Source organism: Ranitomeya imitator, chromosome 9 (assembly GCF_032444005.1).
Source record: "Ranitomeya imitator isolate aRanImi1 chromosome 9, aRanImi1.pri, whole genome shotgun sequence".
Classification (NCBI taxonomy): Eukaryota; Metazoa; Chordata; class Amphibia; order Anura; family Dendrobatidae; genus Ranitomeya; species Ranitomeya imitator.
In genome coordinates this window covers 153,006,182-153,029,952 of record NC_091290.1, presented here as the reverse complement: position 1 = coordinate 153,029,952, position 23,771 = coordinate 153,006,182, and the positions used below count along the sequence as shown (strand labels likewise).

The 23,771-nt window shown below is 58.8% G+C and overlaps 1 protein-coding gene across 1 annotated transcript in view; it reads left to right on the top strand.

Annotated features, from left to right (window-relative positions):
* USP10 (ubiquitin specific peptidase 10) overlaps nt 1–23,771 on the top strand; it is a 79,487-nt gene that overhangs the window by 29,406 nt on the left and 26,310 nt on the right. Inside the window, exons 2-4 of the mRNA XM_069739476.1 lie at nt 4,477–4,545; nt 13,155–13,215; nt 16,841–17,818. Of these exons, the coding sequence (XP_069595577.1) occupies nt 4,477–4,545; nt 13,155–13,215; nt 16,841–17,818 (1,108 nt within the window). The remainder of the gene's footprint in view (nt 1–4,476; nt 4,546–13,154; nt 13,216–16,840; nt 17,819–23,771) is intronic.

Genomic DNA, 23,771 nt, shown 5'->3' with positions numbered 1-23,771 from the left:
GTGCTGGTCCCTCGGGTGGTCCGCCAGGTTGTGACCTCACTGCAGCGCCCTGCCCCCGCTCTTCTTGCCTTCCACACCTATCTAGGCCTGGCGCTTCCTCCTGTTGGCATTGGCCCAGCCACATACTTAACCCTTCCCGACCCATGATGGTGATTGCGCCTGCGTACAGAGATCGGCAGATAGTGGATTTTGATCAGGTGGTGATCGGGGGTCAGATGATAATCTCTTCTGGGATCGCGCTTCTTAAAGGGCCGGTAATATTATTTCCCGAAGCTGATGTTGCAGATCTGCCATTAGTGGTGGCGGATATGATTTCTATAGGTTCTCGGCACTGTAGAAATGTGACAGGAAGGTACCTTGCAGCATGGAATGGCTGATAACAGGGAACAAAAGACTTATTTGAGGGTTTACTGCAGTTGCATCCTCTGCCTGAACTCCAGACTGATACATTGTAGCAAGTCTTGGATGTTTCCATTCACAAACAGCAAGCGGCCTCCTCTCTGTGATACATCGGGCGCTCGCTGACCGTCCTGTGCTGAGGTTTTGCTCCAGGGGTGGGGGGATGTGCCGTGGTTTGGACCTTTGCTCGGAGCACCCACTGTACCCGCTGCTATCCTGGGAGTTGCTGGCGCGCTGCCCGCGGATTACGCTGGGTGCTGTGTGAACGTGTCTATTGCTGAAGCTGCAGGACGGTGACAATGAGGCACTCGTGCTGCGCTCGCACTTTTCTCTGGATGTTCGTGGCTCGTTACCATCTCGGGATTAGGTCATATTGTACAGGACAAAGCTGCGCTGTATCCTAGCAGTGATTCCAGGGGGATGGGGGAGTGATTCTGGGGAAGAGGACAGTGACCGTGGGGGGAGAGGAGATGGAGGAGTGATCCTAGGGAAGGGGACAGTGATCCTGGGGGGAGAGGAGATGGAGGAGTGATCCTAGGGAAGGGGACAGTGATCCTGGGGGGGAGAGGGGATGGAGGAGTGATCCTAAGGAAAGGGACAGTGATCCTGGGGGGAGAGGGGATGGAGGAGTGATCCTAGGGAAGAGGACAGTGATCCTGGGGGGAGAGGGGATGGAGGAGTGATCCTAGGGAAGAGGACAGTGATCCTGGGGGGAGAGGGGATGGAGGAGTGATCCTAAGGAAAGGGACAGTGATCCTGGGGGGAGAGGGGATGGAGGAGTGATCCTAGGGAAGAGGACAGTGATCCTGGGGGGAGAGGGGATGGAGGAGTGATCCTAAGGAAAGGGACAGTGATCCTGGGGGGAGAGGGGATGGAGGAGTGATCCTAGGGAAGAGGACAGTGATCCTGGGAGGAGAGGGAATGAAGGAGTGATCCTAGGGAAGAGGACAGTGATCCTGGGGGGGAGAGGGGATGGAGGAGTGATCCTAGGGAATGGGACAGTGATCCTGGGAGGAGAGGAGATGGAGGAGTGATCCTAGGGAATGGGACAGTGATCCTGGGGGGGGGGGGGAGAGGGGATGGAGGAGTGATCCTAAGGAAAGGGACAGTGATCCTGGGGGGAGAGGGAATGAAGGAGTGATCCTAGGGATGGGGACAGTGATCCTGGGGGGAGAGGGGATGGAGGAGTGATCCTAGGGAAGGGGACAGTGATCCTGGGGGGCAGAAGGGATGGAGGAGTGATCCTAGGGAAGGGGACAGTGATCCTGGGGGGGAGAGGGGATGGAGGAGTGATCCTAGGGAAGGGGACAGTGATCCTGGGGGAGAGGGGATGGAGGAGTGATCCTAGGGAAGGGGACAGTGATCCTGGGGGGCAGAAGGGATGGAGGAGTGATCCTAGGGAAGGGGACAGTGATCCTGGGGGGGAGAGGGGATGGAGGAGTGATCCTAAGGAAAGGGACAGTGATCCTGGGGGGAGAGGGGATGGAGGAGTGATCCTAGGGAAGAGGACAGTGATCCTGGGAGGAGAGGGAATGAAGGAGTGATCCTAGGGAATGGGACAGTGATCCTGGGGGGGGGGGGGGGGATGGAGGAGTGATCCTAAGGAAAGGGACAGTGATCCTGGGGGGAGAGGGAATGAATGAGTGATCCTAGGGAAGGGGACAGTGATCCTGGGGGGCAGAGGGGATGGAGTAGTGTTCTTAGGGATGGGGACAGTGATCCTGGGGGGAGAGGGGATGGAGGAGTGATCCTAGGGAAGGGGACAGTGATCCTGGGGGGCAGAAGGGATGGAGTAGTGTTCTTAGGGAAGGGGACAGTGATCCTGGGGGGGAGAGGGGATGGAGTAGTGATCTTAGGGAAGGGGACAGTGATCCTGGGGGGGGAGAGGGGATGGAGTAGTGATCTTAGGGAAGGGGACAGTGATCCTGGGGGGGAGAGGGGATGGAGGAGTGATCCTAGGGAAGGGGACAGTGATCCTGGGGGGGAGAGGGGATGGAGGAGTGATCCTAGGGAAAGGGACAGTGATCCTGGGAGGAGAGGGGATGGAGGAGTGATCCTAGGGAAGGGGACAGTGATCCTGGGGGAGAGGGCATGGAGGAGTGATCCTAGGGAAGGGGACAGTGATCCTGGGGGGAGAGGAGTTGGAGGAGTGATCCTAGGGAAGGGGACAGTGATCCTGGGGGGGAGAGGGGATGGAGGAGTGATCCTAGGGAAGGGGACAGTGATCCTGGGGGGAGAGGAGTTGGAGGAGTGATCCTAGGGAAGGGGACAGTGATCCTGGGGGGAGAGGAGTTGGAGGAGTGATCCTAGGGAAGGGGACAGTGATCCTGGGGGGCAGAGGGGATGGAGTAGTGTTCTTAGGGAAGGGGACAGTGATCCTGGGGGGGGGGGGGGAGGGGATGGAGGAGTGATCCTAGGAAAGGGGACAGTGATCCTGGGAGGAGAGGGGATGGAGGAGTGATCCTAGGGAAGGGGACAGTGATCCTGGGGGGGGGGGGGGGGATGGAGGAGTGATCCTAGGGAAGGGGACAGTGATCCTGGGGGGGGGGGGGGATGGAGGAGTGATCCTAGGGAAGGGGACAGTGATCCTGGGGGGAGAGGAGTTGGAGGAGTGATCCTAGGGAAGGGGACAGTGATCCTGGGGGGAGAGGAGTTGGAGGAGTGATCCTAGGGAAGGGGACAGTGATCCTGGGGGGCAGAGGGGATGGAGTAGTGTTCTTAGGGAAGGGGACAGTGATCTTGGGGGGGGGGGGGATGGAGGAGTGATCCTAGGGAAGGGGACAGTGATCCTGGGGGGGAGAGGGGATGGAGGAGTGATCCTAGGGAAGGGGACAGTGATCCTGGGGGGAGAGGAGTTGGAGGAGTGATCCTAGGGAAGGGGACAGTGATCCTGGGGGGAGAGGAGTTGGAGGAGTGATCCTAGGGAAGGGGACAGTGATCCTGGGGGGCAGAGGGGATGGAGTAGTGTTCTTAGGGAAGGGGACAGTGATCCTGGGGGGGGGGGGGAGGGGATGGAGGAGTGATCCTAGGAAAGGGGACAGTGATCCTGGGAGGAGAGGGGATGGAGGAGTGATCCTAGGGAAGGGGACAGTGATCCTGGGGGGGGGGGGGGGGGGATGGAGGAGTGATCCTAGGGAAGGGGACAGTGATCCTGGGGGGGGGGGGGGATGGAGGAGTGATCCTAGGGAAGGGGACAGTGATCCTGGGGGGAGAGGAGTTGGAGGAGTGATCCTAGGGAAGGGGACAGTGATCCTGGGGGGAGAGGAGTTGGAGGAGTGATCCTAGGGAAGGGGACAGTGATCCTGGGGGGCAGAGGGGATGGAGTAGTGTTCTTAGGGAAGGGGACAGTGATCTTGGGGGGGGGGGGGGGGGATGGAGGAGTGATCCTAGGGAAGGGGACAGTGATCCTGGGGGGGGGGGGGATGGAGGAGTGATCCTAGGGAAGGGGACAGTGATCCTGGGGGGAGAGGAGTTGGAGGAGTGATCCTAGGGAAGGGGACAGTGATCCTGGGGGGAGAGGAGTTGGAGGAGTGATCCTAGGGAAGGGGACAGTGATCCTGGGGGGCAGAGGGGATGGAGTAGTGTTCTTAGGGAAGGGGACAGTGATCCTGGGGGGAGGAGAGGGGATGGAGGAGTGATCCTAGGAAAGGGGACAGTGATCCTGGGAGGACAGGGGATGGATGAGTGATCCTAGGAAAGGGAACAGTGATCGTGGGGGGAGAGGGGATGGACAAGTGATCCTAGGGAAGAGGGCAGTGATCATGGAGTGATCCTGAGGAAAGATGGCAATGGTCTTGGAGGGAAGAGGGGATGGAGGCGTTATCCTAGGGAAGGGGGCAGTGATCCTGAGAGAAAGGGGCAATGGTCCTGGGTGGGGCAGCGATCTCGTGGATTGTGAATATGAAGGGGGCAATGATCCTGATAGATTTGTTCCCAGTGGATACAGGGAGTGGCCCTTAAATATCCTATGTTGAGGTGACAACCTGCAGTGTCTGTGAGTGTATGTATTGTCGGGGGTGAGGGGTACTCGGGTCGCCTGCTGTGCGTGGTCTGATTTGTGTTTCTTTTTTTTTTCAGTACATTTTTGGGGAGTTCAGTGACGATGAATTCCGCCAGTTCTTCACCAGCACTCGTTGTACAGTAGAGGTAAGGATCTGTCCCTCGCCCCATACTAAACATTTGGGGGGTTCGCTGCTCACGGATTTTGGATCGGAACTTCACACCCACAAGCAATTCTTGCTTGACGTCACGCACTGAAATCCGGGCAGAAGAGGTGTTGTGATACGTGGATATCAGATCCTCACATCTTGTCTGCCGGCATGGTGGTGTGTTGCCGGCAGACATCCCAGGCTTCTGTCGTTGGTAATGGCGGCTGGGCATTGTGTCGTGGGGCTGTTGTTGTGATTGCCGGCATAATGATCCTGTGTTGTAATGACCAGTGTTTTGACATTGTGTTGTGGCTGGCGTTGTCATGGTGGTGGCCGGCGTGTTGGTGTTCTAGTGTTGTCGTTGTGGCTGGTGTGTTGGTGTCCTGGCTTTATGGCCAGAGTTGTCATGGTGGTAGTTGTGATCCTGGCGTTGTGGTGGTGGCTGGAGTCTTGGTGGCTGGCGTTATCATAGTGATGACTGGTGTGTTGGCGTCCTGGCATTGTGGCCGGTTGTGGTAAATGGCATCTTGGTGGTGTTGTGGTGACATACGTATTGGCTTCCTGGCGGTTTGTCGTGGTGGCTAGATTGGTCTCTGTGTTATTCTGTGGTGATGGCCGGCATGTTGGCTTCTTGGCGGCTTGTTATGCAGGTGGTCGGATTGTTGACCTTTCGGTGTTGTGATGGCCGATGTGTTCGCCGGAAGGTGCTCTGGTGGTGGCCGCTGTAAACGTCCTGGTGTTGTCATGATGGTGGCCAGTGTGTGTGTCCTAGTGGAGGCCGGTGTGAGCATCCCAGTGTTGTGGTGGTGTTGGCCAGTGTGCGTGTCCTGCTGATGGTTGGTGTGAGTGTCCTGGTGGTGGCCAGAGTGAGCCTCATGGTAGTGGCTGGTGTGAGCGTCCTGATGTTGTTGTGATGATGGTGGCCGATGTAAGCATCCTAGTGGTGACTGGTTGAGTGGTCCTGGTGGTGGCTGGTGTGAGCGTCCTGGTAGTGGCTGGTTTGAGCATCCTGGTGTTGTCGTAGTGGTGCCTGGTGTTGTCGTAGTGGTGGCTGGTGTGAGCCTCATGGTGGTGGCTGGTGTGAGCCTCATGGTGGTGGCTGGTGTGAGCCTCGTGGTGGCTGGTGTGAGCCTCCTGGTGGTGGCTGGTGTGAGCCTCCTGGTTTTGTCCTGGTGGTGGCCGGTTTGAGCCTCCTCTTGTTGTTGTGGTGGTGGCTGGTGTGAGCGTATTGGTAGTGGCCGGTGTGAGCGTCCTGGTGTTGTCGTGGTGGTGGCCAATGTGAGCGTCCTGGTGTTGTGGTGGCTGATGTGAGTGTCTTAGTGTTGGCCAGTGTATGTCCTGGTGTTGTTGTGGTGGCCGGTATGAGTGTCCTGGTGGTGTTGTGGCCAGTGTGAGTGTCCTGGTGTTGTTGTGGTGGCCAGTGTGTTTCCTGGTGTTGTTGTGGTGGCCGGTATGAATGTCCTGGGGTTGTTGTGGCCAGTGTGAGTGTCCTGGTGGTGTTGTGGCCAGTGTGAGTGTCCTGGTGTGGTTGTGGCCAGTGTGTGTCCTGGTGTTGTTGTGGTGGCCAGTGTGAGTGTCCTGGTGTTGTGGTGGTGGCCGGTATGAGTGTCCTGGTGTTGTGGTGGTGGCCGGTGTGAGTGTCCTGGTGTTGTGGTGGTGGCCGGTATGAGTGTCCTGGTGTGGTGGTGGTGGCCGGTGTGAGTGTCCTGGTGTGGTGGTGGTGGCCGGTGTGAGTGTCCTGGTGTGGTGGTGGTGGCCGGTGTGAGTGTCCTGGTGTGGTGGTGGCCGGTATGAGTGTCCTGGTGTTGTGGTGGTGGCCGGTATGAGTGTCCTGGTGTGGTGGTGGTGGCCGGTATGAGTGTCCTGGTGTGGTGGTGGTGGCCGGTATGAGTGTCCTGTTGTGGTGGTGGTGGCCGGTGTGAGTGTCCTGGTGTTGTGGTGGCCGGTATGAGTGTCCTGTTGTGGTGGTGGTGGCCGGTGTGAGTGTCCTGGTGTGGTGGTGGTGGCCGGTGTGAGTGTCCTGGTGTTGTGGTGGTGGCCGGTATGAGTGTCCTGGTGTGGTGGTGGTGGTGGCCGGTGTGAGTGTCCTGATGTGGTGGTGGTGGTGGCCGGTGTGAGTGTCCTGGTGTTGTGGTGGTGGCCGGTGTGAGTGTCCTGGTGTTGTGGTGGTGGTGGCCGGTATGAGTGTCCTGGTGTGGTGGTGGTGGCCGGTGTGAGTGTCCTGGTGTGGTGGTGGTGGCCGGTATGAGTGTCCTGTTGTGGTGGTGGTGGCCGGTGTGAGTGTCCTGGTGTTGTGGTGGCCGGTATGAGTGTCCTGTTGTGATGGTGGTGGCCGGTATGAGTGTCCTGTTGTGGTGGTGGTGGCCGGTGTGAGTGTCCTGTTGTGGTGGTGGTGGCCGGTGTGAGTGTCCTGGTGTGGTGGTGGCCGGTGTGAGTGTCCTGGTGTGGTGGTGGTGGCCGGTGTGAGTGTCCTGGTGTTGTGGTGGTGGCCGGTATGAGTGTCCTGGTGTGGTGGTGGTGGCCAGTGAGTGTGTCCTGGTGTGGTGGTGGTGGCCGGTGTGAGTGTCCTGGTGTGGTGGTGGTGGCCGGTATGAGTGTCCTGGTGTTGTGGTGGTGGCCGGTATGAGTGTCCTGGTGTTGTGGTGGTGGCCGGTATGAGTGTCCTGGTGTTGTGGTGGTGGCCGGTATGAGTGTCCTGGTGTTGTGGTGGTGGCCGGTATGAGTGTCCTGGTGTGGTGGTGGTGGCCGGTGTGAGTGTCCTGGTGTGGTGGTGGTGGCCGGTGTGAGTGTCCTGGTGTGGTGTTGTGGTGGCCGGTGTGAGTGTCCTGGTGTGGTGGTGGCCGGTATGAGTGTCCTGGTGTTGTGGTGGTGGCCGGTATGAGTGTCCTGGTGTGGTGGTGGTGGCCGGTATGAGTGTCCTGGTGTGGTGGTGGTGGCCGGTATGAGTGTCCTGTTGTGGTGGTGGTGGCCGGTGTGAGTGTCCTGGTGTTGTGGTGGCCGGTATGAGTGTCCTGTTGTGGTGGTGGTGGCCGGTGTGAGTGTCCTGGTGTGGTGGTGGTGGCCGGTGTGAGTGTCCTGGTGTTGTGGTGGTGGCCGGTATGAGTGTCCTGGTGTGGTGGTGGTGGTGGCCGGTGTGAGTGTCCTGATGTGGTGGTGGTGGTGGCCGGTGTGAGTGTCCTGGTGTTGTGGTGGTGGCCGGTGTGAGTGTCCTGGTGTTGTGGTGGTGGTGGCCGGTATGAGTGTCCTGGTGTGGTGGTGGTGGCCGGTGTGAGTGTCCTGGTGTGGTGGTGGTGGCCGGTATGAGTGTCCTGTTGTGGTGGTGGTGGCCGGTGTGAGTGTCCTGGTGTTGTGGTGGCCGGTATGAGTGTCCTGTTGTGATGGTGGTGGCCGGTATGAGTGTCCTGTTGTGGTGGTGGTGGCCGGTGTGAGTGTCCTGTTGTGGTGGTGGTGGCCGGTGTGAGTGTCCTGGTGTGGTGGTGGCCGGTGTGAGTGTCCTGGTGTGGTGGTGGTGGCCGGTGTGAGTGTCCTGGTGTTGTGGTGGTGGCCGGTATGAGTGTCCTGGTGTGGTGGTGGTGGCCAGTGAGTGTGTCCTGGTGTGGTGGTGGTGGCCGGTGTGAGTGTCCTGGTGTGGTGGTGGTGGCCGGTATGAGTGTCCTGGTGTTGTGGTGGTGGCCGGTATGAGTGTCCTGGTGTTGTGGTGGTGGCCGGTATGAGTGTCCTGGTGTTGTGGTGGTGGCCGGTATGAGTGTCCTGGTGTTGTGGTGGCCGGTATGAGTGTCCTGGTGTGGTGGTGGCCGGTATGAGTGTCCTGGTGTTGTGGTGGCCGGTATGAGTGTCCTGGTGTGGTGGTGGTGGCCGGTATGAGTGTCCTGGTGTTGTGGTGGCCGGTATGAGTGTCCTGTTGTGGTGGTGGTGGCCGGTATGAGTGTCCTGGTGTGGTGGTGGTGGCCAGTGAGTGTGTCCTGGTGTGGTGGTGGTGGCCGGTGTGAGTGTCCTGTTGTGGTGGTGGTGGCCGGTATGAGTGTCCTAGTGTTGTGGTGGTGGCCGGTATGAGTGTCCTGGTGTGGTGGTGGTGGCCGGTGTGAGTGTCCTGGTGTGGTGGTGGTGGCCGGTATGAGTGTCCTGGTGTGGTGGTGGTGGCCGGTGTGAGTGTCCTGGTGTTGTGGTGGTGGCCGGTGTGAGTGTTGTTGTCGTGGTGGTGGCCGGTGTGAGTGTCCTGGTGTTGTCGTGGTGGTGGCCGGTGTGAGTGTCCTGGTGTGGTGGTGGTGGCCGGTGTGAGTGTCCTGGTGTGGTGGTGGTGGCCGGTGTGAGTGTCCTGGTGTTGTTGTCGTGGTGGTGGTGGCCGGTGTGAGTGTCCTGGTGTTGTGGTGGCCGGTATGAGTGTCCTGGTGTGGTGGTGGTGGCCGGTGTGAGTGTCCTGGTGTTGTGGTGGCCGGTGTGAGTGTCCTGGTGTTGTGGTGGTGGCCAGTGAGTGTGTCCTGGTGTTGTGGTGGCCGGTATGAGTGTCCTGGTGTTGTGGTGGCCGGTGTGAGTGTCCTGGTGTTGTGGTGGCCGGTATGAGTGTCCTGGTGTGGTGGTGGTGGCCGGTGTGAGTGTCCTGGTGTTGTGGTGGCCGGTGTGAGTGTCCTGGTGTTGTGGTGGTGGCCAGTGAGTGTGTCCTGTCGTGGTGGTGGCCGGTGTGAGTGTCCTGGTGTTGTTGTCGTGGTGGTGGCCGGTATGAGTGTCCTGGTGTTGTCGTGGTGGTGGCCGGTGTGAGTGTCCTGGTGTTGTTGTCGTGGTGGTGGCCGGTGTGAGTGTCCTGGTGTTGTTGTCGTGGTGGTGGCCGGTATGAGTGTCCTGGTGTTGTTGTCGTGGTGGTGGCCGGTGTGAGTGTCCTGGTGTTGTTGTCGTGGTGGTGGCCGGTGTGAGTGTCCTGGTGTTGTGGTGGCCGGTATGAGTGTCCTGGTGTGGTGGTGGTGGCCGGTGTGAGTGTCCTGGTGTTGTGGTGGCCGGTGTGAGTGTCCTGGTGTGGTGGTGGTGGCCGGTGTGAGTGTCCTGGTGTGGTGGTGGTGGCCGGTGTGAGTGTCCTGGTGTTGTCGTGGTGGTGGCCGGTGTGAGTGTCCTGGTGTGGTGGTGGTGGCCGGTGTGAGTGTCCTGGTGTTGTTGTCGTGGTGGTGGCCGGTGTGAGTGTCCTGGTGTTGTTGTCGTGGTGGTGGCCGGTATGAGTGTCCTGGTGTTGTTGTCGTGGTGGTGGCCGGTGTGAGTGTCCTGGTGTTGTTGTCGTGGTGGTGGCCGGTATGAGTGTCCTGGTGTTGTTGTCGTGGTGGTGGCCGGTGTGAGTGTCCTGGTGTTGTTGTCGTGGTGGTGGCCGGTGTGAGTGTCCTGGTGTTGTGGTGGCCGGTATGAGTGTCCTGGTGTTGTTGTCGTGGTGGTGGCCGGTGTGAGTGTCCTGGTGTTGTGGTGGCCGGTGTGAGTGTCCTGGTGTTGTGGTGGCCGGTGTGAGTGTCCTGGTGTTGTTGTCGTGGTGGTGGCCGGTGTGAGTGTCCTGGTGTGGTGGTGGTGGTGGCCGGTGTGAGTGTCCTGGTGTTGTTGTCGTGGTGGTGGCCGGTGTGAGTGTCCTGGTGTTGTGGTGGCCGGTATGAGTGTCCTGGTGTGGTGGTGGTGGCCGGTGTGAGTGTCCTGGTGTTGTGGTGGCCGGTGTGAGTGTCCTGGTGTTGTGGTGGCCGGTGTGAGTGTCCTGGTGTTGTTGTCGTGGTGGTGGCCGGTGTGAGTGTCCTGGTGTGGTGGTGGTGGTGGCCGGTGTGAGTGTCCTGGTGTTGTTGTCGTGGTGGTGGCCGGTGTGAGTGTCCTGGTGTTGTTGTCGTGGTGGTGGCCGGTGTGAGTGTCCTGGTGTTGTCGTGGTGGTGGCCGGTGTGAGTGTCCTGGTGTTGTTGTCGTGGTGGTGGCCGGTGTGAGTGTCCTGGTGTTGTTGTCGTGGTGGTGGCCGGTGTGAGTGTCCTGGTGTTGTTGTCGTGGTGGTGGCCGGTGTGAGTGTCCTGGTGTTGTTGTCGTGGTGGTGGCCGGTGTGAGTGTCCTGGTGTTGTGGTGGCCGGTATGAGTGTCCTGGTGTGGTGGTGGTGGCCGGTGTGAGTGTCCTGGTGTTGTGGTGGCCGGTGTGAGTGTCCTGGTGTGGTGGTGGTGGCCGGTGTGAGTGTCCTGGTGTGGTGGTGGTGGCCGGTGTGAGTGTCCTGGTGTTGTCGTGGTGGTGGCCGGTGTGAGTGTCCTGGTGTGGTGGTGGTGGCCGGTGTGAGTGTCCTGGTGTTGTTGTCGTGGTGGTGGCCGGTGTGAGTGTCCTGGTGTTGTTGTCGTGGTGGTGGCCGGTATGAGTGTCCTGGTGTTGTTGTCGTGGTGGTGGCCGGTATGAGTGTCCTGGTGTTGTTGTCGTGGTGGTGGCCGGTGTGAGTGTCCTGGTGTTGTTGTCGTGGTGGTGGCCGGTATGAGTGTCCTGGTGTTGTTGTCGTGGTGGTGGCCGGTGTGAGTGTCCTGGTGTTGTTGTCGTGGTGGTGGCCGGTGTGAGTGTCCTGGTGTTGTGGTGGCCGGTATGAGTGTCCTGGTGTTGTGGTGGCCGGTGTGAGTGTCCTGGTGTTGTGGTGGCCGGTGTGAGTGTCCTGGTGTTGTGGTGGCCGGTGTGAGTGTCCTGGTGTTGTTGTCGTGGTGGTGGCCGGTGTGAGTGTCCTGGTGTGGTGGTGGTGGTGGCCGGTGTGAGTGTCCTGGTGTTGTTGTCGTGGTGGTGGCCGGTGTGAGTGTCCTGGTGTTGTTGTCGTGGTGGTGGCCGGTGTGAGTGTCCTGGTGTTGTTGTCGTGGTGGTGGCCGGTGTGAGTGTCCTGGTGTTGTTGTCGTGGTGGCCGGTGTGTGTGTCCTGGTGTTGTCGTGGTGGCGGCCGGTATGAGTGTCCTGGTGTTGTTGTCGTGGTGGTGACCGGTGTGCGTGTCCTGGTGTTGTCGTGGTGGTGGCCGGTATGAGTGTCCTGGTGTTGTTGTCGTGGTGGTGGCCGGTGTGAGTGTCCTGGTGTTGTTGTCGTGGTGGTGGCCGGTGTGAGTGTCCTGGTGTTGTTGTCGTGGTGGTGGCCGGTATGAGTGTCCTGGTGTTGTCGTGGTGGTGGCCGGTATGAGTGTCCTGGTGTTGTCGTGGTGGTGGCCGGTGTGTGTGTCCTGGTGTTGTCGTGGTGGCGGCCGGTATGAGTGTCCTGGTGTTGTTGTCGTGGTGGCGACCGGTGTGAGTGTCCTGGTGTTGTCGTGGTGGTGGCCGGTATGAGTGTCCTGGTGTTGTCGTGGTGGTGGCCGGTGTGAGTGTCCTGGTGTTGTTGTCGTGGTGGTGGCCGGTGTGAGTGTCCTGGTGTTGTTGTCGTGGTGGTGGCCGGTGTGAGTGTCCTGGTGTTGTTGTCGTGGTGGTGGCCGGTGTGAGTGTCCTGGTGTTGTCGTGGTGGTGGCCGGTGTGAGTGTCCTGGTGTTGTTGTCGTGGTGGTGGCCGGTGTGAGTGTCCTGGTGTTGTTGTCGTGGTGGTGGCCGGTGTGAGTGTCCTGGTGTTGTTGTCGTGGTGGTGGCCGGTGTGAGTGTCCTGGTGTTGTTGTCGTGGTGGTGGCCGGTGTGAGTGTCCTGGTGTTGTTGTCGTGTTGGTGGCCGGTGTGAGTGTCCTGGTGTTGTTGTCGTGGTGGTGGCCGGTGTGAGTGTCCTGGTGTTGTTGTCGTGGTGGTGGCCGGTGTGAGTGTCCTGGTGTTGTTGTCGTGGTGGTGGCCGGTGTGAGTGTCCTGGTGTTGTCGTGGTGGTGGCCGGTGTGAGTGTCCTGGTGTTGTTGTCGTGGTGGTGGCCGGTGTGAGTGTCCTGGTGTTGTTGTCGTGGTGGTGGCCGGTGTGAGTGTCCTGGTGTTGTTGTCGTGGTGGTGGCCGGTGTGAGTGTCCTGGTGTTGTTGTCGTGGTGGTGGCCGGTGTGAGTGTCCTGGTGTGGTGGTGGTGGCCGGTGTGAGTGTCCTGGTGTTGTTGTCGTGGTGGTGGCCGGTGTGAGTGTCCTGGTGTGGTGGTGGTGGCCGGTGTGAGTGTCCTGGTGTTGTTGTCGTGGTGGTGGCCGGTGTGAGTGTCCTGGTGTTGTTGTCGTGGTGGTGGCCGGTGTGAGTGTCCTGGTGTTGTTGTCGTGGTGGTGGCCGGTGTGTGTGTCCTGGTGTTGTCGTGGTGGTGGCCGGTGTGAGTGTCCTGGTGTTGTTGTCGTGGTGGTGGCTGTTGTGTTGGTGTCATCACAAACTATGGGGTGAAGAAGCTTCGACCTCGGGCCTTGGTGACCACAGAAGAAATCTCCAGCACCAGGGGAAGTTCCTGTATAGACCTGTGGTGATGCTGAGATCTTGCCCCACAGAAGCCGCGGCGTATTCGACATCCGTCCGTGTCTGGGTGTGGGACGTTTTCTGAGGTCGAGTCTCTGCTTCCCCCGTGGATTCTCCACACTCCGGGGTGTATCACTTTGCTCGGTGGCTTGTGTGCTGGCAGTGACTGATCTCGTGCAGATTTCTGGATTATCCTGAGCCGTGTCGCCCGCAGATTCTGAGAAGTTTTTCTTGTGTTTTTGTCTTTTTTTTCACGTTTTCATTTTCTCTCCGCAGTTGCCCCCTTTTAATGAGCCGGTGTTCTGTGGCCCGCGGTCTTCATGTGATCTCCAGGATGGTAAGTACCTGTGGTATCGTGTGTCGTTGCGTGGACTGGGTCTGACCCCGTTACCCTGCACCGAACAGTGTCTGTAGGTAAGGGGATGGGTGTGGGGGTCGTGTTGTACGCCGTGTCTGCCGGTAAGGGGATGGGTGTGGGGGTCGTGTTGTACACCGTGTCTGCAGGTAATTGGATGGGTGTGGGGGTCACGTTGTGCCGTGTCTGCAGGTAATTGGATGGGTGCAGGGTCACGTTGTACGCCGTGTCTGCAGGTAAGGGGATGGGTGCGGGATCACGTTGTACGCCGTGTCTGCAGGTAAGGGGATGGGTGCGGGGTCACGTTGTACGCAGTGTCTGCAGGTAAGGGGATGGGTGCGGGGTCACGTTGTACGCCGTGTCTGCTGGTAAGGAGATGGGTGCGGGGTCACGTTGTACGCAGTGTCTGCAGGTAAGGGGATGGGTGCGGGGGTCATGTTGTACGCAGTGTCTGCAGGTAAGGGGATGGGTGTGGGGTCACGTTGTACGCTGTGTCTGCAGGTAAGGGGATGGGTGTGGGGTCACGTTGTATGCAGTGTGTGCTGGTAAGGGGATGGGTGTGGGGTCACGTTGTACACAGTGTCTGCAGGTAAGGGGATGGGTGCGGGGGTCATGTTGTACGCAGTGTCTGCAGGTAAGGGGATGGGTGTGGGGTCACGTTGTATGCAGTGTCTGCTGGTAAGGAGATGGGTGCGGGGTCATGTTGTACGCAGTGTCTGCAGGTAAGGGGATGGGTGCGGGGGTCATGTTGTACGCAGTGTCTGCAGGTAAGGGGATGGGTGTGGGGTCATGTTGTACGCAGTGTCTGCAGGTAAGGGGATGGGTGTGGGGTCACGTTGTATGCAGTGTCTGCTGGTAAGGAGATGGGTGCGGGGTCATGTTGTACGCAGTGTCTGCAGGTAAGGGGATGGGTGCGGGGGTCATGTTGTACGCAGTGTCTGCAGGTAAGGGGATGGGTGTGGGGTCATGTTGTACGCTGTGTCTGCAGGTAAGGGGATGGGTGTGGGGGTCGTGTTGTACGCAGTGTCTGCTGGTAAGGGGATGGGTGTGGGGTCACGTTGTATGCAGTGTCTGCTGGTAAGGGGATGGGTGTGGGGGTCACGTTGTATGCAGTGTCTGCAGGTAAGGGGATGGGTGCGGGGGTCGTGTTGTACGCAGTGTCTGCTGGTAAGGAGATGGGTGCGGGGTCACGTATGCAGTGTCTGCAGGTAAGGGGATGGGTGCGGGGGTCGTGTTGTACGCAGTGTCTGCAGGTAAGGGGATGGGTGTGGGGTCACGTATGCAGTGTCTGCAGGTAAGGGGATGGGTGCGGGGGTCATGTTGTATGCAGTGTCTGCTGGTAAGGGGATGGGTGCGGGGGTCGTGTTGTACGCCGTGTCTGCAGGTAAGGGGATGGGTGCGGGGTCACGTTGTATGCAGTGTCTGCTGGTAAGGGGATGGGTGTGGGGTCACGTTGTACACAGTGTCTGCAGGTAAGGGGATGGGTGCGGGGGTCACGTTGTACGCCGTATCTGCAGGTAAGGGGATGGGTGCGGGGTCACGTTGTACGCCGTGTCTGCAGGTAAGGGGATGGGTGCGGGGTCACGTTGTACGCCGTGTCTGCAGGTAAGGGGATGGGTGCGGGGGTCATGTTGTATGCAGTGTCTGCTGGTAAGGGGATGGGTGCGGGGGTCACGTTGTACGCCGTGTCTGCAGGTAAGGGGATGGGTGTGGGGGTCGTGTTGTACGCAGTGTCTGCAGGTAAGGGGATGGGTGCGGGGTCAAATTGTACGCCGTGTCTGCAGGTAAGGGGATGAGTGCGGGGTCACGTTGTACGCCGTGTCTGCCGGTAAGGGGATGGGTGCGGGGTCACGTTGTATGCAGTGTTTGCACGTAAAGGGATGGGTGCGGGGGTCACGTTGTACGCAGTGTCTGCCGGTAAGGAGATGGGTGCGGGGTCATGTTGTACGCCGTGTCTGCCGGTAAGGGGATGGATATGGGGGTCACGTTGTACACAGTGTCTGCAGGTAAGGGGATGGGTGCGGGGGTCACGTTGTATGCAGTGTTTGCAGGTAAAGGGATGGGTGCGGGGGTCACGTTGTACGCCGTGTCTGCCGGTAAGGAGATGGGTGCGGGGGCACGTTGTATGCAGTGTTTGCAGGTAAGGGGATGGGTGCGGGGGTCACGTTGTACGCCGTGTCTGCAGGTAAGGAGATGGGTGCGGGGTCATGTTGTACGCCGTGTCTGCCGGTAAGGGGATGGATATGGGGGTCACGTTGTACGCCGTGTCTGCTGGTAAGGGGATGGGTGCGGGGGTCATGTTGTACACAGTGTCTGCAGGTAAGGGGATGGGTGCGGGGGTCACGTTGTACGCCGTGTCTGCAGGTAAGGAGATGGGTGCGGGGTCATGTTGTACGCCGTGTCTGCCGGTAAGGGGATGGATATGGGGGTCACGTTGTACGCCGTGTCTGCTGGTAAGGGGATGGGTGCGGGGGTCATGTTGTATGCAGTGTCTGCTGGTAAGGGGATAGGTGCGGGGGTCACGTTGTACGCCGTGTCTGCAGGTAAGGGGATGGGTGCGGGGGTCATGTTGTATGCAGTGTCTGCTGGTAAGGGGATAGGTGCGGGGGTCACGTTGTACGCCGTGTCTGCAGGTAAGGGGATGGGTGCGGGGGTCATGTTGTATGCAGTGTCTGCTGGTAAGGGGATAGGTGCGGGGGTCACGTTGTACGCCGTGTCTGCAGGTAAGGGGATGGGTGTGGGGGTCGTGTTGTACGCAGTGTCTGCAGGTAAAGGGATGGGTGCAGGGTCACGTTGTACGCTGTGTCTGCAGGTAAGGGGATGGGTGCGGGGGTCATGTTGTATGCAGTGTCTGCAGGTAAGGGGATGGGTGCGGGGTCACGTTGTACGCTGTGTCTGCAGGTAAGGGGATGGGTGCGGGGTCACGTTGTATGCAGTGTCTGCTGGTAAGGGGATGGGTGCGGGGGTCACGTTGTACGCCGTGTCTGCAGGTAAGGAGATGGGTGCGGGGTCACGTTGTACGCCGTGTCTGCCGGTAAGGGGATGGGTGCGGGGTCACATTGTACGCCGTGTCTGCAGGTAAGGGGATGGGTGCGGGGTCACGTTGTACGCCGTGTCTGCCGGTAAGGAGATGGGTGCGGGGTCACGTTGTACGCCGTGTCTGCCGGTAAGGAGATGGGTGTGGGGTCACGTTGTATGCAGTGTTTGCAGGTAAAGGGATGGGTGCGGGGGTCACGTTGTACGCCGTGTCTGCAGGTAAGGAGATGGGTGCGGGGGTCACGTTGTACGCCGTGTCTGCCGGTAAGGGGATGGGTGCGGGGGTCACGTTGTACGCCGTCTCTGCAGGTAAGGGGATGGGTGCGGGGTCACGTTGTACGCCGTGTCTGCAGGTAAGGAGATGGGTGCGGGGTCACGTTGTACGCCGTGTCTGCCGGTAAGGGGATGGATATGGGGGTCACGTTGTACGCCGTCTCTGCAGGTAAGGGGATGGGTGCGGGGTCACGTTGTACGCCGTCTCTGCCGGTAAGGGGATGGGTGTGGGCCTGTGACGCTCATGGCTCCATCGCAGATTCTCGCAGCTCCTGATGTTTTTTTTTTCTCCTGTAAGGTGATGACTTCCCGAGAATCGAGTTTGGGGTGAGTGAAGTGATCGACGTGGACGCCGCTCTGATCGGGAACTCGGATTACAGTATTTCCAGCACCTTAAACCCGCAGGCTCCGGAGTTCATCCTGTCCTGCAGCCCGACCCAGAAGAGCCCCGACGACCTCCTCCTCGCAAACAACTGCGACGCCGTTGACGGTCAATACCCTGACGCTGCTCTCCCCGACAGCAGTGGCAATGCAGACAGTGACGGTACATCCGCGCAGAGAGAGCGGAAAAAGAAGAAAAAAAGGCCCCCGGGATATTACAGTTACTTGGAAGGTGTTGGCGATGGCCCTGTGGAGACCCTTGTGAACGGGCATGCCACCTCCGCAGGACCCGGCAGTATCGGCACAGACGAGCCCGAGCTTGGAGATGACACGCGGGCATCGTCGGCCTCCCCGAGGACTTGTTACAGCCCGGAGCCCACCGTGGACTTCAGCATAGAGGCCGTCAGTGACGACAGCTCCTCTGCACCCAATGCACTAGATGATGACAGGACTGCTGGGCAGCCTGAGGATGGCACGGCCTCAGACACCGGGCGTGAGAGCCCGCTAAGGACAGCTGAGGAGCAGCCGCCGGCTGACTCTGATACTACTGAAACAATGCTGGGGGTAGCCAACGGACAGACACTCGAAGCCGCCGAGGACGCTGCGGCCCCCAATGGGCTGGATTTACCTCCCGAGGCCGAGCAAGTGAAGCCGGAGGACACGTCCTTGTCTCAGGCCGTGACCCAGGCGTCTTCCTTGGCCCCCGGGAATCCCCCAGCGAAGTCCTGGGCCAGTCTCTTTCACAATTCCAAGCCCTCCCCGACCCCACTGGTAGCTAATGTTGAAACTAAGCCTGCCGCCCCCACTGCTGCCCCGCCGGCCCCTGAAAAACAGGCTGACGTTAAGGAGGGCCCCGTTCCTGTTTCTGAGGACCCAGTAGCCATAAAGATTGCAGGTATGTTGTGTTCATCCGCAGAGTCTGCCGCAGGTATGAGGCCGCATTATAGTCCTGCTACAGTGTAGACCGTGGTTACCACAAGGGGGCGTCACAGACGGTGTCCGCAGTGCAGGCTGTGTGTGTATGAGGTCACATTATAGTCCTGCTACAGTGTAGGCCGTGGTTACCACAAGGGGGCGCCACAGACGGTGTCCGCAGTGCAGGCTGTGTGTGTATGAGGCCGCATTATAGTCCTGCTACAGTGTAGGCCGTGGTTACCACAAGGGGGCGCCACAGACGGTGTCCGCAGTGCAGGCTGTGTGTGTATGAGGTCACATTATAGTCCTGCTACAGTGTAGGCCGTGGTTACCACAAGGGGGCGTCACAGACGGTGTCCGCAGTGCAGGCTGTGTGTGTATGAGGTCACATTATAGTCCTGCTACAGTGTAGGCCGTGGTTACCACAAGGGGGCGCCACAGACGGTGTCCGCAGTGCAGGCTGTGTGTGTATGAGGTCGCATTATAGTCCTGCTACAGTGTAGGCCGTGGTTACCACAAGGGGGCGCCACAGACGGTGTCTGCAGTGCAGGCTGTGTGTGTATGAGGTCACATTATAGTCCTGCTACAGTGTAGGCCGTGGTTACCACAAGGGGGCGCCACAGACGGTGTCCGCAGTGCAGGCTGTGTGTGTATGAGGCCGCATTATAGTCCTGCTACAGTGTAGACCGTGGTTACCACAAGGGGGCGCCACAGACGGTGTCCGCAGTGCAGGCTGTGTGTGTATGAGGCCGCATTATAGTCCTGCTACAGTGTAGGCCGTGGTTACCACAAGGGGGCGCCACAGACGGTGTCCGCAGTGCAGGCTGTGTGTGTATGAGGCCGCATTATAGTCCTACTACAGTGTAGGCCGTGGTTACCACAAGGGGACGTCACAGACGGTGTCCGCAGTGCAGGCTGTGTGTGTATGAGGCCGCATTATAGTCCTACTACAGCGTAGGCCGTGGTTACCACAAGGGGACGTCACAGACGGTGTCCGCAGTGCAGGCTGTGTGTGTATGAGGTCACATTATAGTCCTGCTACAGTGTAGGCCGTGGTTACCACAAGGAGGTGTCCCAGACGGTGTCCGCAGTGCAGGCTGTGTGTGTATGAGGCCGCATTATAGTCCTGCTACAGTGTAGGCCGTGGTTACCACAAGGAGGCGTCACAGACGGTGTCCGCAGTGCAGGCTGTGTGTGTATGAGGTCACATTATAGTCCTGCTACAGTGTAGGCCGTGGTTACCACAAGGGGACGTCACAGACGGTGTCCGCAGTGCAGGCTGTGTGTGTATGAGGTCACATTATAGTCCTGCTACAGTGTAGGCCGTGGTTACCACAAGGAGGCGTCACAGACGGTGTCCACAGTACAGGCTGTGTGTGTATGAGGCCGCATTATAGTCCTGCTACAGTGTAGGCCGTGGTTACCACAAGGGGACGTCACAGACGGTGTCCACAGTACAGGCTGTGTGTGTATGAGGTCACATTATAGTCCTGCTACAGCGTAGGCCGTGGTTACCACAAGGGGGCGCCACAGACGGTGTCCGCAGTGCAGGCTGTGTGTGTATGAGGTCGCATTATAGTCCTGCTACAGTGTAGGCCGTGGTTACCACAAGGGGGCGCCACAGACGGTGTCCGCAGTGCAGGCTGTGTGTGTATGAGGTCACATTATAGTCCTGCTACAGTGTAGGCCGTGGTTACCACAAGGGGGCGCCACAGACGGTGTCCGCAGTGCAGGCTGTGTGTATGAGGTCACATTATAGTCCTGCTACAGTGTAGGCCGTGGTTACCACAAGGGGGCGTCACAGACGGTGTCCGCAGTGCAGGCTGTGTGTGTATGAGGTCACATTATAGTCCTGCTACAGTGTAGGCCGTGGTTACCACAAGGGGGCGTCACAGACGGTGTCCGCAGTGCAGGCTGTGTGTATGAGGTCACATTATAGTCCTGCTACAGTGTAGGCCGTGGTTACCACAAGGAGGCGTCACAGACGGTGTCCGCAGTGCAGGCTGTGTGTGTATGAGGTCACATTATAGTCCTGCTACAGTGTAGGCCGTGGTTACCACAAGGGGGCGCCACAGACGGTGTCCGCAGTGCAGGCTGTGTGTATGAGGTCACATTATAGTCCTGCTACAGTGTAGGCCGTGGTTACCACAAGGGGGCGCCACAGACGGTGTCCGCAGTGCAGGCTGTGTGTATGAGGTCACATTATAGTCCTGCTACAGTGTAGGCCGTGGTTACCACAAGGGGGCGCCACAGACGGTGTCCGCAGTGCAGGCTGTGTGTATGAGGTCACATTATAGTCCTGCTACAGTGTAGACCGTGGTTACCACAAGGGGGCGTCACAGACGGTGTCCGCAGTGCAGGCTGTGTGTGTATGAGGTCACATTATAGTCCTGCTACAGTGTAGACCGTGGTTACCACAAGGGGGCGTCACAGACGGTGTCCGCAGTGCAGGCTGTGTGTGTATGAGGTCACATTATAGTCCTGCTACAGTGTAGACCGTGGTTACCACAAGGGGGCGTCACAGACGGTGTCCGCAGTGCAGGCTGTGTGTGTATGAGGTCACATTATAGTCCTGCTACAGTGTAGGCCGTGGTTACCACAAGGGGGCGCCACAGACGGTGTCCGCAGTGCAGGGTGTGTGTATGAGGTCACATTATAGTCCTGCTACAGTGTAGACCGTGGTTACCACAAGGGTGCGTCACAGACGGTGTCCACAGTACAGGCTGTGTGTGTATGAGGTCACATTATAGTCCTGCTACTGTGTAGGCCGTGGTTACCACAAGGAGGCGTCACAGACGGTGTCCGCAGTGCAGGCTGTGTGTGTATGAGGTCACATTATAGTCCTGCTACAGTGTAGACCGTGGTTACCACAAGGGGGCGCCACAAACGGTGTCCGCAGTGCAGGCTGTGTGTGTATGAGGTCACATTATAGTCCTGCTACAGTGTAGACCGTGGTTACCACAAGGAGGCGTCACAGACGGTGTCCGCAGTGCAGGCTGTGTGTGTATGAGGCCGCATTATAGTCCTGCTACAGTGTAGACCGTGGTTACCACAAGGGGGCGTCACAGACGGTGTCCACAGTACAGGCTGTGTGTGTGTATGAGGTCACATTATAGTCCTGCTACAGTGTAGGCCGTGGTTACCACAAGGGGGTGTCACAGACGGTGTCCGCAGTGCAGGCTGTGTGTGTATGAGGCCGCATTATAGTCCTGCTACAGTGTAGGCCGTGGTTACCACAAGGGTGCGCCACAGACGGTGTCCGCAGTGCAGGCTGTGTGTATGAGGTCACATTATAGTCCTGCTACAGTGTAGGCCGTGGTTACCACAAGGGGGCGCCACAGACGGTGTCCACAGTACAGGCTGTGTGTGTATGAGGTCACATTATAGTCCTGCTACAGTGTAGGCCGTGGTTACCACAAGGGGGCGCCACAAACGGTGTCCGCAGTGCAGGCTGTGTGTGTATGAGGTCACATTATAGTCCTGCTACAGTGTAGACCGTGGTTACCACAAGAGGGCGCCACAAACGGTGTCCGCAGTGCAGGCTGTGTGTGTATGAGGCCGCATTATAGTCCTGCTACAGTGTAGGCCGTGGTTACCACAAGGGGGCGCCACAGACGGTGTCCGCAGTGCAGGCTGTGTGTATGAGGTCACATTATAGTCATGCTACAGTGTAGGCCGTGGTTACCACAAGGGGGCGCCACAGACGGTGTCCACAGTACAGGCTGTGTGTATGAGGTCACATTATAGTCCTGCTACAGTGTAGGCCGTGGTTACCACAAGGGGGCGCCACAAACGGTGTCCGCAGTGCAGGCTGTGTGTGTATGAGGTCACATTATAGTCCTGCTACAGTGTAGGCCGTGGTTACCACAAGGGGGCGCCACAGACGGTGTCCGCAGTGCAGGCTGTGTGTGTATGAGGCCGCATTATAGTCCTGCTACAGTGTAGACCGTGGTTACCACAAGGGGGCGCCACAGACGGTGTCCGCAGTGCAGGCTGTGTGTGTATGACGCCGCATTATAGTCCTGCTACAGCGTAGGCCGTGGTTACCACAAGGGGGCGCCACAGACGGTGTCCGCAGTGCAGGGTGTGTGTATGAGGTCACATTATAGTCCTGCTACAGTGTAGGCCGTGGTTACCACAAGGAGGCGTCACAGACGGTGTCCGCAGTGCAGGCTGTGTGTGTATGAGGTCACATTATAGTCCTGCTACAGTGTAGACCGTGGTTACCACAAGGGGGCGCCACAAACGGTGTCCGCAGTGCAGGCTGTGTGTGTATGAGGTCACATTATAGTCCTGCTACAGTGTAGGCCGTGGTTACCACAAGGGGGCGTCACAGACGGTGTCCGCAGTGCAGGCTGTGTGTGTATGAGGTCACATTATAGTCCTGCTACAGTGTAGGCCGTGGTTACCACAAGGAGGCGCCACAGACGGTGTCCGCAGTGCAGGCTGTGTGTGTATGAGGTCACATTATAGTCCTGCTACAGTGTAGGCCGTGGTTACCACAAGGGGGCGCCACAGACGGTGTCCGCAGTGCAGGCTGTGTGTGTATGAGGTCACATTATAGTCCTGCTACAGTGTAGGCCGTGGTTACCACAAGGGGGCGCCACAGACGGTGTCCGCAGTGCAGGCTGTGTGTGTATGAGGTCACATTATAGTCCTGCTACAGTGTAGACCGTGGTTACCACAAGGGGGCGCCACAAACGGTGTCCGCAGTGCAGGCTGTGTGTGTATGAGGTCACATTATAGTCCTGCTACAGTGTAGACCGTGGTTACCACAAGGAGGCGTCACAGACGGTGTCCGCAGTGCAGGCTGTGTGTGTATGAGGTCACATTATAGTCCTGCTACAGTGTAGGCCGTGGTTACCACAAGGGGGCGCCACAGACGGTGTCCGCAGTGCAGGCTGTGTGTGTATGAGGTCACATTATAGTCCTGCTACAGTGTAGGCCGTGGTTACCACAAGGGGGCGTCACAGACGGTGTCCGCAGTGCAGGCTGTGTGTGTATGAGGTCACATTATAGTCCTGCTACAGTGTAGGCCGTGGTTACCACAAGGGGGCGCCACAGACGGTGTCCGCAGTGCAGGCTGTGTGTATGAGGTCACATTATAGTCCTGCTACAGTGTAGGCCGTGGTTACCACAAGGGGGCGCCACAGACGGTGTCCGCAGTACAGGCTGTGTGTGTATGAGGTCACATTATAGTCCTGCTACAGTGTAGGCCGTGGTTACCACAAGGGGGCGCCACAGACGGTGTCCACAGTACAGGCTGTGTGTGTATGAGGTCACATTATAGTCCTGCTACAGTGTAGGCCGTGGTTACCACAAGGGGGCGCCACAAACGGTGTCCGCAGTGCAGGCTGTGTGTGTATGAGGCCACATTATAGTCCTGCTACAGTGTAGACCGTGGTTACCACAAGGGGGCGCCACAAACGGTGTCCGCAGTGCAGGCTGTGTGTGTATGAGGCCGCATTATAGTCCTGCTACAGTGTAGGCCGTGGTTACCACAAGGGGGCGCCACAGACGGTGTCCACAGTACAGGCTGTGTGTATGAGGTCACATTATAGTCCTGCTACAGTGTAGGCCGTGGTTACCACAAGGGGGCGCCACAAACGGTGTCCGCAGTGCAGGCTGTGTGTGTATGAGGTCACATTATAGTCCTGCTACAGTGTAGGCGGTGGTTACCACAAGGGGGCGCCACAGACGGTGTCCGCAGTGCAGGCTGTGTGTGTATGAGGCCGCATTATAGTCCTGCTACAGTGTAGACCGTGGTTACCACAAGGGGGCGCCACAGACGGTGTCCGCAGTGCAGGCTGTGTGTGTATGACGCCGCATTATAGTCCTGCTACAGCGTAGGCCGTGGTTACCACAAGGGGGCGCCACAGACGGTGTCCGCAGTGCAGGGTGTGTGTATGAGGTCACATTATAGTCCTGCTACA